Consider the following 16,915-nt stretch of genomic DNA (forward strand, 5'->3'; position numbering starts at 1 on the left):
ATCAGAGAATTAACTGAAATGGCAACCAGTATACCACCCGGCCTACCTACCCCTGAGACGCGAATGAATTAACAAATATACAAGACCACAACCTAATCATATAATCCATTATAAAATTGCATTCCCTTTACCTTACCCCTTACCGCATTTAACAATTGGAAATACGGCGGAAAAACTGTTTGTTACATACTCTGTCCTGTTATGTAATCATTGCTAGGAACATGGCAAGCACGAGCGGGACACAGGTCCAAATATCTCCGACCATCGATAGGAAATCATCAAGACGATTGTTCGTGGGAGGACTGGCACCGTATGCGAGGAAACGACATCTGACCAAGCTAATCAAGATTTACGAAGCGGAATCGATTATCTTACCAGAGGCTTCATCAAGGATGCAGAAATATCCATACGTGACTTTCCAAACACCCGAACTTGCGACCGTTGCGATGGAAAAGCTCAAAGGTTTAAAATTGCACAAGAAAAAGCTACATATTACCTACGCAGACCAATGGCAAGAAATCCGAACCCTGAAAGCGAAACCAAAGCACCAAGACCGAAGCATCGAAGAGGACCCGCTACCGGGATTCAAACCCAAGGAAGCACTACTACTACTAGTAGAAATAATATCAACGATCGCAAGATACCTGCAGTATAAGGATCGAGCCCGATTGGAATTAGTATCAAGACAATGGAACGCTGGAAGTAAAGCGTCGCATAAGGATACCGGAATTCTCAATCCCAACAGATGGGAATGGACGAACGGATGGAATCAAACCTTCAACGACCAAGGGTTATTCTGGCTAGTGAAGAGATGTAGAAATTACATCGAAGAAGCAGACTTACGAGGAATACAGAACCTGAAATCCACAGCTGTGACGATCCTGGCAAAGAACTGCCCAAATTCAAAAAGAATAAATTCAAGATCATTAATGATTAGAGAAGGTGCGACAAGATCCATCAGTGAGTACTTAACTAAATTAGAGACACTGGAATTGGGGCAGATAATCGGACCGATAGATATGGATATCGAAAAGATATTAGCCAATAACACTAGGCTAAAGCGATTGGCACTGCATAATAATGAAACAACTGGAAGGGGCTTAGTCGATAGGACATCGCTAGAAGACATAGAGATCCAAAACTGCGACGCAATAAAGACAGAAGAGCTAACAAGGGCGATCCAAAACCAGAGAAGACTCAAGAGATTGGAAATTAAGCACTGCAAGCAACTAACGCGCCTGAAATTATTAGATGTGCTAATCGCAAACATCAACGTGAAGACCACGCTGAAGGAGCTGATATGTGTGGAGATGGTCCTGACAGCGAAACCGGTGAAGAAAACGGAATAGAAGAGAATAGAGTAGGTGACTTCATGGATCGGAATGAGTTACCAGTGCAACTAAACCTGATGGATTCTTTAACAGCGCTGCAACGCTTGTCGCTAGTGGGTTGTGGCTGGGTAAATGCAGCGATAGTCTCTGGGATGAGGAGTAAGTTAAAACACCTGGACACGCCTGGACCTAAGTATGTGCACTAACATACTAGGGCAGTTTGAACTGGAGCCGTTGGAGAACTTGTCGCGACTGAAATTCCTTGCATTTAACAATATGCACTCCTCTTTGGGAGGAGGCTTCCCTCACAACTTGAAACAACTGGAGGAACTCGAATGCCGCGATAACGGTACTATCATCGACGAGGATATCTGCGGATTGCTGCGCAGTAATCGCGACATTCAGAGTATCGACATCGAGGATTGCTGGGAGGTCACCAACCAAACAGCGGCAGTGGCCATGCTGGTAATACGACGGAGTCAACGCAGACAACCACTACATCTCTATCTGGGAGGTACCAGAGAAACACCGACTAAACGAGCTAAGCGTGACGCATATTTAGTAATCAATTATAAACGGTGTTCTAAATTGATGTCCGGTACTGGAATGTAACGTCTGTTACGTCCCGACGTACCGCCTCGGCGAACCTTTTTCAAAATTAAAACATAATCACAGAATTGTTTCATCTTACTCAACAGCCACAGCGCTTGAGAGTTTCGTTTCGATGATTATAACGCAAAATATCATATTGCTTCAACCGACGAGTTCCACGATTTGGTTCCGAGGATTTGGTCCTTCGAGCCGGATCGAACATTTGCTATCTCACTCATTCTCGTGGTGTATAAACTCAGTGTCGTCTCATTCTCTCTCGTGTGGTGCGCGGATTAGTGCCGTCTCGCTCGATCTCGCGTCGTGTCGATTCAGTGCCGTCTCGTGTGTTCGTGACCTCTCTCTGACTTTCTGACTCTTTGACTTTCATCGTGTTGTGCCAGTGTTCCCATTCGAACAATAACAATGCCTTTCACAATGCGGGACGACGAGTCATCGACCAAAGGGTCGACAGATTCGCTGCCGACATTACCGACGGTGCCTCTGCCGGTAAATCCGCCTACTGCTGACCTACTCACAGCTGATGCCTCTCGTGGTGGAGGCCGACTCACCCGTAGCAGCTCACCGTCCGCGCTTAGTAGCGAGTTATTTTTGCGCGTCAATTCGCAAAATGAATTGATTGAGTCAATGGAGGATATGCTCACTCAACTCACGGAAGATCTCACCATGATGCTCGAACAGCTGGAAGAATCTCACTAGGCCTTTCGCAGCGAACATACCTGATTGGTTTCGCACTGGCCTCCCGCTCATCTTGACCACGCATACTTCACCCGCAAGACCAACCTTGTCGAGTCCAAGTTGGTACTCAAGGTAAAGCGACATCTCGGGCGTCTCCAAGACAAACTCACTCAGCCCACTCAACCTGCCGTCTCGACTGAAGCCACCTCAAGAGTCCGCTCACGTTTACCAGAGCTCACGGTGCCGAAGTTCTCCGGTGAGTGCCGCCTGTGGCCGGACTTCAAGGCCATGTTCACTTCGGTCATTGGGTCCAGCAAGGATCTCAGCGAGCTAGAAAAGTTCCAGTACTTGGAATCGGCAGTGGAAGGCGATGCCGCGGATCTCATCTCCAACCTCGCTCCCTCAGACGGCTCTTTCAACTCAGCCTGGCTCCTGCTCATCGCGAGATACGAGAACAAGAGGCTCATTGTGAAATCTCACCTCGAGAGAGTCTTGGCGCTCAAGCCGATGCAGAAGAGGCAAGCCAGCTCATTGACCAAGATGGTCAATATCATCCACCAGACCACTCAGGCTCTCGCGACTCTCACAAATGAGACCAATAATGATTGTCTCATGGTCACGCTCGTCTCAAATCTGCTCGACTCAGACACTCGTGAGAAGTGGGAAACTTCCTTAGTCTCGTCTACTGAATTTCCCACCCTCGGTCAGCCCACGAACTTCCTCATTGCTCGTGCTCGTACCTTGGACAGCATGGAAGACGACTCAACGAAGGCTCAGGTCTCGCAGGCGAAGGGTGCTGTGCCAAAACGCAGTGCTGGCCATCACGCAAGCTCATCGAGGACTCAAGCGAGCTCATCAAAGACTCCGCAGACAGCTCAAGGGTCCACGCAGTCAGCTCCTGCCTCGTCGCTCTCATCAGGCTATTCTTGCGACAGCTGCAAGCAGGACCATTTCATAGTGGTCTGTCCACGCTTCCGAGGCCTCTCAATGGAACATCGAGTTCAGCTCATCAAGGAGAGAAGCCTGTGCTGCAATTGTTTGGGGAGGCACAACATGAGAAAATGCAACAGCAAGAGGCTCTGCAAAACTTGCAACGGATCTCACCATACGATGCTGCACGGTGCTGACCTCTCATCCGTCTTCACCTCTCCTGCTACAGCTCGGACCACTCAAGAAACGCCGTCAACCTCTGCAGCCTCGCACTTGGCATGAAGCGAGTTCACCCCAGCCAACTCAACAGACCACGCACCGACCAGAGCACTCATCGGAGCCAGCACGCCCATCTTGCTGGCAACTGCCACAGCAACAATCTTCTCATCTACCTCATCGCACGAGGTACGACTACTGGTCGATCCTGGTTCAGAAATCTCATTCATCTCAGAAGGTCTCGCCAGGCAGCTGAATCTCAAAAGGAGGTATGCGAAATTGGATATCTGGGGAGTGGGAGGAAAGAAGACCGCTCAGGCAAAAGGTGTCGTCTCCCTTACCCTGACGTCAAGATTCACCCTTGCAAGATCTGCTGACGAGGTTTTGGATCCAGGAAGAAACTCCCACCTCAACTGACTCTCACCTGTCACCTGAAGAGCAGGAGTGCGAAGAACACTTCGCATCTACTCACTCAAGGGATGGAAGCGGACGATACATCGTCAAGCTGCCACTCAAATCATCACCAACGGTGCTGGGAGACTCATACAGAACCGCTCATCAATGCCTCCAACGGATCTGCAAAAGGTTAGCCAGGGACACTCAGTATGGTGAACTCTACACTCAGTTCATGCGTGAGTACGAACAATCTCAGCACATGATCAAACTCAATGATAACTCTCTCACGAGCCAACCTCATTATTACCTGCCTCATCATGGTGTTCTCAAGCCAGAGAGTTCCTCAACGAAGCTCAGAGTAGTTTTCAACGGCTCCAGCTCCAGCTCTACCGGGTATTCCCTGAATGATCTCATGCACACCGGTCCAAACCTGATGCTCAACATATTCGACCTACTCATCTGGATTCGACGATACAAGTATCTCTTCGCGACGGACATCACCAAGATGTACCGTCAAATCAAGATACATCCTGCTGACTGGGATCTCCAACGGATTCTCTGGATGGATGAGCAAGGATTGGAAGCTCACTATCAACTCACCACGGTCACGTATGGCACAAAGGCAGCTCCGTTCTTAGCGGTAAGAACACTCATTCAACTGGCTCAGGATGAAGGCAGTAAGTACCCTCTTGTTGTCGAGCCAATCACTCATGGCCGATACGTCGACGACATCTTTGGAGGATCCGACTCAGTTGAAAATCTCATTCAAACTGCCAATCAACTCACTCAACTGTGCCATGCGGGCGGATTCCCGTTGGCAAAATGGCATTCGACATCACCAAGGCTTCTTGAAGCCGTCTCATCGGAGCGAAACAACTCATCCACGATCTCCTTCGACGACTGCACCACCAAGATTCTCGGAATACGGTGGTCACCTCAGCAAGACACTCTAGACTTTTCGACCATCTCCACATCGCACTCAAACAGATTTTCAAAACGCCTCATCCTCTCAGAAGTAGCACAACTCTTTGATCCGCTGGGCTTCGCAGCCCCAGTTGTAATCAGAGCGAAAATGTTTCTACAAGAACTCTGGTTGCACAAACTCAATTGGGACGATTCACTTCCAGAACAGCTGATCTCACGATGGCGCAGCATTAGACAAGATCTCACCAGTCTGGCCAGACTCTCAATCCCACGCTGGTTCAACACATTGTCCGACTCAACGGTTGAACTACACGGATTCTCTGATGCGTCACAATTCGCAATGGCAGCTGTTGTGTACTTAGTCGTCCACTCTCCGTCCACTGGCGCCAACGTCTCGCTCATTTGCTCAAAGACGAAGGTCTCACCTCTCAAGCGTCTAACCATCCCGAGGTTAGAACTCACGGCAGCGCTGCTACTCTCCACGTTAATTCATCATGTTTGCGCTACTCTAAACATGAACATTACCAAAACTCATTTGTGGACGGACTCTCAAGTGACACTCTCATGGATCAAAGCTCATCCCTCAAGGTGGAAAGACTACGTCAGAAACCGAGTGACCAAGATTCAAGAACTCACCGAGGGAACTCAATGGAGGCACATCGCAGGCACCTCAAATCCAGCTGACTGTGCATCACGTGGAATAACCACAGATCAGCTCGAACACCATCCTCTCTGGTGGTCGGGACCACCATGGATGACTCAACCAGAGGACTCTTGGCCCTCTGAACCAGAGACCGCCCTCGACGATTTGTGCGCACAAGAAGCCAGGGCCGGGGTCTCACTACATGCATCTCACTCAGTCAAGGAGTATCAATGGGATCTCATTCACCGATTCTCATCGCTCACCAAACTCTTAAGAATTACTGCTCTATGCATCAATTTCACCAAGAAGCTCTCAGGAAACCTCAACTCTTCACCAGCCGCAGAACTCATCACCTCAGCAGAAGTAGAAAACTCAAGACTGTTCTGGGTCAAGGCCACTCAAGCAGTCTACTTCCCAGAGGAACTCGCCCTACTCAGACGACAAGGGCAGCTGTCTCCATCCAATCCTCTCTGCAAGCTCACTCCATTCATAGACAGCGATGGTGTGCTCAGAGTGGGTGGACGGCTAGACAATGCTGAACTCTCATACGATGTAAAACATCCTGCAATTCTTCCTCGCTCATCAAGATTCTCCGAACTGATCATCGCAGACGCTCATCAACAGACGAAGCATGGAGGCACTCAGTCAACGCTAGCATTCATCAGACGACTCTATTGGATAATCGGCGGCAGTGCTCCAGTAAAGTCTCACATTCTCAGGTGCGTGGTGTGTGCTCGCCAAAGGGGGATCCGTGCACATCAACTGATGGGCCAACTACCTCTGGCGCGAGTCACACCATCACGCCCTTTCTCTCACACTGGAATCGATTATGCTGGCCCACTCACTCTCAAGACGTGGAAGGGTCGATGCTCAAAAACCTACAAGGGTTGGATCTGCGTCTTCGTCTGGAAGTGGTTTCAGATTACTCAACCGAAGGTTTCATCGCAACCTACAGACGTTTCACCTCCAGACGAGGAATTCCATCAGCCCTCTACTCGGACTGCGGAACCAACTTCCTGGGTGCTGACGCACAACTCAAACAGTGCTTCGCCGCAAGCTCAGCAGGTCATCACAAAATCTCAACGGTACTGGCTCAAGACAGGACTCAGTGGCATTTCAACCCCCCCGCAGCTTCTCACATGGGTGGAAAATGGGAAGCAGTGGTGAAGTCTCTGAAATTTCACATGAGGCGAACAATTGGAGACGTATCACTCACGTTCGAGGAAATCACTACTCTTCTCACTCAAATTGAAGCAATTCTCAATTCCAGACCACTCGAGCCACTCAGCGATGACCCAGATGACACTTCAGCACTCACACCGGGACACTTCCTCATTGGCACTGCTCTAAATGCCGTTCCTGAGCCATCTCTTCTGGAACTTCCTACAAATAGATTGTCTCGATGGCAATTTATCCAACAAAGGATGCAACAGTTCTGGCACATGTGGTCGACTCAATACCTGCAGCGATTGCAAGCCATCTCCAAGTGGCATCACCCACACAACAATATTCAGGTGGGCTCACTAGTACTACTCACTGATGAACGTTTACCACCAGGAAAGTGGCCTATGGCCAGGGTACTCAAGCTGCTGCCAGGAAAGGATGGACTCACCAGGGTGGTATCTCTGAAGACAGCCACATCTACGCTCACCCGACCAATTGCCAAGCTTGTGCTCCCAGTGACGTCTCCAGGAAACTCATCATCAACACCGTTGCTGATGGCGGGCGGAAATTTTTGAGAATAAGTGTTCTCAAAGGCAGCCCCAGACGGCTGTCGCTCGATGTGGACTAGCCCGCTCTCCCACGGTTGCCGAGGACGCGCCTTTACACCGGCTTCTCCGGCAGCTTTTACACTCTCATTAGTCTCGCGCTCAACACGTGTTTCAAGGTGCTCAGTGAAAACTCTTTTCTCTTGTATTTACTCATGTAAGAAGGCCGCTCAATTGATTAGTACAATCAAGAAGTCTTCTCACCTGATTAATATAATCGTAAAGACCCTAAGTGAAATACATACATTTTCTCTCACTTTCTTACACACTCTCAGACTCTCACACATACATACCTACATACACACATTCTTATTAAACTGTAATTTTGAATAAATAGTGGAGTTATAGCAAATGTTCGACGTCCTTATCATCTTGTATAATTATTTCTCTCATTCCTAAACAGTGTATATACATATTTTGTCATACCCTGATATCGTATATTGCCGAATTTTCCATTGGTCATTTGTGTATTAGCTGTGTATAAAAATTGTTACTGTTACTTTTGAAAGACATCCGCTAACAAATTAAAATGGCTCACCAATCTGGAAACCAGAGCGCGGACCGAACCAATGTCACGAATCGAAGCGTTAACGATTCAACGATAATAGACTACTATGCCTTACAACAGAGCATGGCAAATATATCCCATTTCGACGGGAAAAATATTCGATTAAAAGATTTTTTGCAAGACGTTCATAACGGTTCGATATTCGTACCACCAAATGCGGAAGCAGCATTTATAAAGGCTGTTATATCAAAACTTCAGGGTAAAGCGCGCGATAGTACATATGGAAAGACATTCGAGACAATCGATTATTTAACAAAACACCTAAAGAAACGGTTTGCCGCGAGGAAAACTTTTCCTTATTACCAACAAGAGATTTCGTCTCTACTGATGAGACGCGACGAAACCGTCAGTGATTTTCACGATCGACTTAACATCTTAATACACGGTGCTAGAGTCGCGTTAGAGGACAAGTATCCGGGGGCGGACATAGAAGGTACCATGAATGTATTAAAGGAAAATGCTTTGGATGCGTTTATGCGAGGATTACCAGTATCCATATTTAGGTATATTGAGGGACGGGTAAAAACCCTCGACGAGGCCCACGACCTAGCGTGCAAGACGGAAATGCGAATTGAACAAGGGATAGTCCCTTCCGAGGAAACCCAAAGAATACAACTGGCTCGACCAGTTTCTCCTGCTCTTTCCGACGATTACTATAGGTCGCGAAAATATTTAACACACTCAGTTTTGGAAGAAAGCGGAACACGTGCGAGAAGCCCGTCGCCGAGTGCGGCCCGGCACAGCAGGTATCCGACGGCAAGCGCTAGCGGGAGGTCGTTACCAACCACGTCCGAAACGCGCGGGTATTACCCACCTAAATATAATTATAATACCCAGCACGGTCAGCCTTTTCAACACAACGCAAATGCGCAATACGGACAACCGTTCCAATATCCTCCTTTTCCTTACTTGTATCCACCGATGGGATACCCCTATTTTCCACCATATGGGTACCCGCCTGCTATGACGAATACTTCGGCTTCTAACCAACAACTCGCTCTACCTGCACCGACTTCGACTCCCGCGTTAAATTATCAAAGACCGCGATCGCCTAATTTCAGCCCGAATAGATCGGCATCTCCATCAGGAAGGTGGCCCGAAACCAGCGGATCAGGCAATCGAACGAACAGACCATATTCACCTAATTCGTTCTCGCGTTCGTATGACACAAAAAGATCAACAGAAAATGACAGAGCGCGATCAGCTTTGCCGAGTAGGGATTCTGAATCAGATCATTTAAACTACAACGCGACTCGTCGCCCGGACGCGACGGCGAGGAGCGCGACGACCGAGCGTCTGCCGACGGTCCGATTTGCGGAACCACCGGCCGGAGAACACACACGGGCGAGCAACGTAGAAAATCGCCGCTAATACGAATAACCGCTCCAGAATTAAAAAACCACTCAGGCGAATTCCTAAGCACCCTTTATTTGAGGAAAAGACCAAAAGAAAAGTTTCAAAATTCTTAGAAAATCTTTATGTCAACAACCAATTCTACAATATCCAAATTTTGCAAAACCTTTCATTCTGACTACTGATGCATCCGATTACGCCATCGGAGCCGTTTTGAGTCAGGAAGTCGACGGCTACGATATGCCTGTTGCCTACCTGTCTCGTGCTCTGAACAAGGCTGAACAAAATTATTTTACCACCGAAAAGGAATGCCTCGCAGTAGTGTATGCCGTGAACCAGTTTCAGCCTTATCTTTATGGCCGAAAATTCCAACTTTTTAGCGATCACGAACCACTAAAATGGATCGATAACTACAAAGATCCGGGACAAAGGTTAGTACGATGGAGGCTTAAACTAAGAGATTATGATTACGAATTCAATCATAAAGCCGGACGATTAAATGTCAACGCGGATGCGCTTTCACGTAACCCAGTCCCTGAATCGGACGGTAACGACCAATGGTCGAACTCATCTGATAATGATAGTGACGGTAGTAATTTTATAGTAAAGTCAGTAGAGGACTTTCCGAAATATTCAGACTTTTTGAAAATAACTAAAACAGCAGAAATTAAAAATCCGGACATAATAGAAATAGGCGAGAGTGTTTTCGACAGACTCGACAATTACGCACATACAGTTTCAGCGGATCTAGAGATGAAAGCCGGCATTGCAGTCGACTTCCGAAAACGGTACGGTGTACCGGATCATCTCATTAGTCAAGCCGATCTACACTCAGTAGCAAAGTTAGATTTACCGGATCACAAAATTTATTATATTATGACTAAATTATATTTTTGAGATAAACCAACTTATGAAGATTTGTATCGCAGTTTGATAAATTTCCGAAAAATTTTAGAAGACGATTCAATAAAATCAGTTAGAATACCTAGAATGGGTTGCGGCTTGGACAAATTAGAATGGCACAAGGTTAGAATTATGTTACGATACATATTCAGAGGAACAGGAATTAAAATCTATGCCTGTACAAATTTAGCCTTGATAGAAAACCAAAGCCTCAAAACGATATTTGCTAAAACCAATCCGTTACCTGCTCTAAAAATAAAACCAAAACGTAATCATTGGCAGATTTTACCACTTAGCTCGAATCCTCCTAAAACAGCGACGTCAAAGTTTAAGAGACCAATCGCGAAGTCAACTCCCTCCGCAATAGGCAAATCACCGTCAACCAAACCAAGCTCATCCAGCACTACTAGAAAATCAGGTGATGATAGTTTTCAACCGAAATGGAAATACCAAAAGACTATTGAACCGGTTGCGAATACAATCGCATCCAGAACACGATCGAGAGTCAAAACAACACCTAGTGCTAGACAAGACCTGAATCCGATACCAGGGGCCAATTCGACGGATTCATCCGATGATGAATCCTCCGAACGACCGGCCTACCGAAAACAGCGCAGTGTACTGCCGAGTTTAGGTTCAGAACAATCGACTACATCTCAGAAAACAAGAGAACAGGAACAGACCGACATACAGTCTGAAACAAATAGCGACGCGGATGACGAATCTAATTTAGAACCTGATAATATAGCCATTGAATTAAAATCAACACGACAGAATAGCGATTCAGACGATGATGTATTTTTGCCTCCACAATCAAATCGAAAAATCAGTAACAAATTACCAATAGATCATGAAGAATTACAGAAATCATTCGAACAGTTTGATAAATCATTGCATGAAAGAAGTATAATAGATCCAAAAGAATTACGAAAATCATTTGACCGTTTTGACAAATCATTACACGAGAAAACCCTTTTAGATAACTCAAATGATACAGACGAAGAAGAAAGAGAAATAGAACTACCAGATGCTATATCAGAAGGCGAAAATTTAGAGGAGTTAGCTCGCAAAGTACTAGATGAACTAGACGAAACAGATGACGAAATTCTGAATAACAAAATTGAAAGATTTATAGAACGAGTGAAGAATAACAAAGGCAGTAACGACGAGGCTGTCGAAACTGAGACCGTTGAGAGTAATTCCAACGAATCTTTAGTTAGCAGACCTTTACAAAAATCAACTCTACCAACACCTTTAGTTGCTCCCCGACCAATAGCACTATCTACTCCGTATCCTTTAAGTATGATACCAGAGTTCAATGAAACAGGGGATATTTCAATACGAAACAAAGTCACTAAGACGCCGAGACGTTTACAGCCACAATTAGAGAAAGCTAGTTTCGGAAACGGGATCAAAATTACAGAAAAGATACCACCAGACCTAGAAGAGAGACAACCTTTAAGTTTACCAGTTGCAACTTGCACTAATCGAGGAAAAATTTTGCTAAGCAGAGAAAATTTAACCTATCATAAAGATAATTATGTTTATTTTACATCTATTGATTCAGAACTTTCGACACCAATTAGCAGACTGCTAGGTGATTTAGAAATTATAAATGCGAATGAACAAAAAGCAACAAAACCAAAATGAAGCTAAATCATTATAACAAATCATGGTAAACACCGAGTATTTGGACTCGTGATAAAAGAAAAATATTACGATAAAATAGAAATTCAATATGTAAGAAACGCACTGGAAAATTTAAAAGACGTATTAATAGAACTCAAAATTAAAACGTTTAGAATCTCGAAATCAGGAGACCTGACGGATGAACTACAATCAGAGACCATACCTAAATTACTGTTAGATGTTTTCAAAGAACAAGACATTGAGATTACTATTTGCCTAGGAATGACCGAAATACCACCGGCGGAAATTAGATCCGGGATAATAGCAGAATTACACGCGGGAGTGATCGGAGGACATAAGGGAATGACAAAAACGTAACGCAGGATAAGGGAAAGGTTCTATTGGCCACGAATGCGAGACGATATAAACAACTTCATAAAAAAATGCGTAAGTTGCCAAGAACAGAAATTGGTCCGTGTAAGGACTAGGGAGCCAATGTTGATAACGGATACTCCATCAGAGCCGTTCGAGAAAATTTTACTCGACACTGTGGGCCCATTACCACAAACACCTAATGGTAATAAGCATATTTTAACTATGCAAGATAACTTGACCAAATTCTGCATCGCCGTGGCCTTGCCTGATATTAAAGCCGAAACCGTAGCTCACGCGATGGTGAAACATTTGATTTTGCAATTCGGGACACCAAAAATAATTTTGACAGACAGAGGAACAAGTTTCGTAAATAATCTATTACAGAAATTAGCTAATGCTTTCAGAATTAAACACGTTACTACATCGAGTTATCGCCCGCAATCTAATGGCGCTTTAGAACGAAGCCACATAGTTTTAACAGAATATATAAAGCATTATATAAACGAGTTCAACGATTGGGACGAGCTAGTTCAATTCGCGATGTTTTCATATAATACGGCAGTTCATGAAGCCACAAACTTTACACCGTATGAACTAGTTTACGGAAGAACCGCGCGTTACCCAAATTCATTCGACACAAATGAAAATCCTCCAACGTACAATTCCTATCTCGTAGATCTTATGATTAGAATGAAGGAAATGCAAACCTTAGCTGCTAATAACTTAGTGCAGGCAAAGGAAAGTTCGAAAAGGTATTACGACAGGAAAGTGCATCCTTTTAAAGGCAAACCAGGGGACATGGTACGCGTGCAAATAGAAGCAAGGAAAGGAAAGTTTAGCAAACGATATCAAGGACCATATAGAATCATAAAGGTTTTGGAAAACAATAACGTGGTGTTAGAGGATAATAATGGTGAAAGATTCGTAAAACATAAAGACAAACTCGAATTGACTTACTGACTGACTGACTGACAGAGTTGACCGAACAACCGGAAATAATGAGGATTTACTTTCGAGGACTACGGAAACAAAGGGACATGGAAACGATGAAGAGATTACTACCCAGGAAAAAATTGCCAACCCTTACAATATGGCCAGTGATGGCGCGGCACTGGGCAACTAATCGTTGATGGTCAACGTTGGGCCCAAACCTGGGTCAATCTATTCACCATTGCTGAACCTATGCTCAGTTCAAGCATTGGCATATAACGAATGGCCAATTATGGGCTGATATTGTTTTGACGATGGCAAACGACCGTTGGTGATCAACGTTGCTCCAACCTTGGGCCAATGTTATTTGCCATTGCCGAACCCATGCTCAATTCAAGCATTGGAATACAACGAATTGCCAACTCTAAGCCGGTATCGTTGTGACGATGGCAAACGACCGCTGGTAATCAACATTGCCCTGACCTTGGGCCAATGTTATTTGCTATTGCTGAACCCATGCTCAGTTTGAGCATATTTGGCGTCATATAATCAAACAACAAAACGATTAAGCTATTTTGAATTTTCATTTATTATTCGTTTGTGGATACATTATAAAAATATTTTTCATAAGTTTGTGAATTTCTATTGTTAAGATTTTTTATTGGAAAGGTTTCTTCATTCTTCGGAAACGATTGATTGTCATTATTAACTTTTGCATTTTTTTAACCTCAAAAAAACTTTATAGTGCACGCAGTGTGTAAATATGTAAAGATAATATATAACAGTGTAAATAATAAGTCACCAGTCATGTCGAAAAGATATTATAGTGTGAAGAAAGGTCGAGAATTAAATAAAATAACAAAAAATCAAAATACAGAAGAGGAGGTGGCGTACCAATATAAAGAAGAACTCGAGCACATTGTTGAAAATAAACAATTATCAACAGAAAAGTGCTCAGATATTCTGAATAATAAGCAATCGGATGGCGTATTCGATGAAGAATCTGATGAACAATCTATCGAAGAATTTTCGGAGCTATTGAGTGATTTGTCAACGGGTGGCGAAAATGAGAAATCCGATGAAGAATCTGAGCCTTGTCCTGTCGAAGTTCCGACATTAAAAGAAAAGCTGGTCGCTTTTGCACTAAAACATGCCGAAACGCTGCCACATAACATCCTCACAGATCTTCTGACATTACTTCGCTCTGAAGGATATGTAAACTTACCGAAAACAGCGCAGACACTTTTGGGTACTCGTCAGTACAAGAATGTGCAGCCAATGCTCAGTAAAAAAGGGACTCTAGGGAAATATGCGTACATTGGGATAGAAACCCAATTAAATAAAAAAATCTCTCCTGATATTTACACTGATACTCAAATCAATGTATTTGTAAATATAGATGGTGTCCAAGTGTACCGCAGTTCGAACAAACAATTCTGGCCCATCTTGATGAAAATTCATCACGATAATTTCGAATGTCGACCGTTCGTGATTGCAATTTACTTCGGCGATTCAAAGCCACACACTGTGTCTGAGTTTTTAAAAGACTTTGTTTTCGAAGCAGAGGCATTGATCACAGGTGGTGTCGTCGTTGCTGGAAAAAAATTCACGTTTCGGATCACTGCATTAATATGTGATTCACCGGCTCGATCATACCTCAAGTGCATCAAAAGCCCAGGAGGTTTCCATGCGTGTGAACGTTGTACTGTGAAAGGTGTCACCATCAACCGGAAGCGAGTGTATCCAAATCTTGATTGCCCAAAAAGAACGGAGGAATCATTCCACCTAAAAACAGATAAAAATCATCATTTGCCTAATCAGCTGACAGCGCTTCTTCAATTACCAGAATTCAACATTATCAAGTCCGTTCCGCTCGATTCGATGCACCTCCTATTTTTAGGAGTAATGAAATTACTGCTCGAAAAATGGACAGCTCGCAGTAGTCCTTCCCGGATGAAAAAATCAAAGCTGCGTATTTTCACTGAGTTGATGGCTTCGCTGGAATCGATGGTTCCAGCAGAATTTCAGCGAAAAGTCTTCAGCCGGGTACAGACTTGAGCACGAACGCGAATGAGGCAGGCCGAGGCCGCATGAGCATGCAAGTGTGGACGTCGATCCGAGGCGCGGCAAACTGCCTCAAGTCGTTCGGCGCACGGCCTCGGACCGAGCCAAATGTTGTCGGTCGATCAAAAGAAATTCGTGCTCAGTCTGGACGTGTTCGTATGCGCATCAACAAGTTGACGTTTCACCGCGAACAGAGCATCGGAAAACCAGGGTATGTGCGGTAATTATAATTCCTAATTATTCCATTTTATAATACAAAATTGTATCTATTCATTCATTTCATAATACGGGTTGAATTAAAATTCCATTTGTATTTTTTATCTGATTTTTTTTACTTGCTGCGTTATTCTTATTTATACAAATACTACTTGTTGATTAATTAAATAATTAATCAATTTTTAGTTAATTTACTCTTTTTTTTGTTTGATTCGTAATGTTTAAAATCGAATAATAATTAAGTCGCAGTTAACATGAAGGAATTACTACACCATGTATCGCAATGTAACGTGTCTATTTTTTTTTAGTAACTTTTTTTCTTTGAAATGGAATGGGATGAAGAAACTTGCATAAAGCTGATTGGCGAGTACAGAAACAGAGAAATTTTGTGGAATCCTCGAAATGCTTCGTATTATAATAAAATACGAAAAGAAGATGCTTGGAGAGAAGTTTCTGAAAAAATTGGAAAAGATATTGATGACGTAAAAAAAAAGATGGAGAGCCTGAAAGGTTCCTACAGACGAGAGAAAACGCGAATGAAAAAAAGTGTTGGAACTGGAAAAGGTAAGATATAAAGAATGAGAGATTCAAAAACAATGAATATATATTTGTAAAATAATAAAAAAAGGAAAAAAATATATATTTGTAAAATATACGTACAATTGCAGGACGAAATGAGGTTTACACATCTAAATGGTTTGCGTTCGAATATTTAAACTTTTTGGATGATAAGAACGAGGTTCGGAAGACTTCAAGTGTAAGTATTTTTATTTGAAACTATTGTGAACCTTACAAACACTTATCAATTGTAATAATTTTGCCACGGTACACTACCACAAGTACAAAAATATTCCGTGAACTCTTCTCGTATTTCTTGCGCGATTAGTTTTGTTCTTCGAGGTATATTTTGTAATGGTAAAAGAGATGCCATTTCTTGCTGATCATTTCGCCAGTATCCAGATATTATTTCTCCATTCTGAACATAATCTACAGATCCAGTAGGTGTATAGAGATTTCTTGAAGTGTTACTTCTGCGTAAAAAATTATGTAAAGTTACCACTATCATTACAACCAGTTCCGCTTTTTCTGGTTGTAACAACATTGGTTTTCGCAAAACTCTGAACACACTAGCTGCAATGCCAAAGGCATTTTCTACTACGCGACGTGCCCTTGATAAACGGTAATTGAAGATTCGTTTTGGAGATCCTACTGGATGAATGCCTGAGTAGGGTTTCATTATATGCTCATTAAGAGGAAAGGCTGCATCTCCCAATAAGACGTAGGGAACTTCCATTTTTCTCCCAATTAAAGCTGAAGGCTTGGGTAACTTCAAATTTTCTTTCTCGAGTTCTTTAAAAAATTCACAATTTTTGAAGACACC

The 16,915-nt window shown here is 43.8% G+C and overlaps 2 protein-coding genes across 2 annotated transcripts; both read left to right on the plus strand.

Annotated features, from left to right (window-relative positions):
- The first annotated feature begins 221 nt into the window (after positions 1-221).
- LOC124411359 (F-box/LRR-repeat protein fbxl-1-like) lies at positions 222-1,349 on the plus strand. Its single transcript, XM_046890453.1, has one exon. The coding sequence runs from the start codon at positions 222-224 to the stop codon at positions 1,347-1,349; it is 1,128 nt and encodes a 375-aa protein (XP_046746409.1).
- A 2,477-nt stretch (positions 1,350-3,826) lies between these two features.
- On the plus strand, positions 3,827-6,894 carry LOC124411360. Its single transcript, XM_046890454.1, has 2 exons — positions 3,827-4,033; positions 4,159-6,894. The coding sequence occupies exons 1-2, from the start codon at positions 3,827-3,829 to the stop codon at positions 6,892-6,894; spliced, it is 2,943 nt and encodes a 980-aa protein (XP_046746410.1).
- The last annotated feature ends 10,021 nt before the right edge of the window (positions 6,895-16,915 follow it).

Source organism: Diprion similis, chromosome 10 (genome assembly GCF_021155765.1).
Source record: "Diprion similis isolate iyDipSimi1 chromosome 10, iyDipSimi1.1, whole genome shotgun sequence".
Taxonomy (NCBI): Eukaryota; Metazoa; Arthropoda; class Insecta; order Hymenoptera; family Diprionidae; genus Diprion; species Diprion similis.

What these genes read in the sequence shown, in the direction of transcription:
- LOC124411359 (XM_046890453.1), top strand. Translation starts at nt 222, where the DNA reads ATGGCAAGCACGAGCGGGACACAGGTCCAAATATCTCCGACCATCGAT.
- LOC124411360 (XM_046890454.1), top strand. Translation starts at nt 3,827, where the DNA reads ATGAAGCGAGTTCACCCCAGCCAACTCAACAGACCACGCACCGACCAG. An exon ending in CAGCTGAATCTCAAAAGGAG is followed by an intron (nt 4,034 to 4,158) that starts GTATGCGAAATT and finishes TTTTGGATCCAG; the next exon opens with GAAGAAACTCCCACCTCAAC.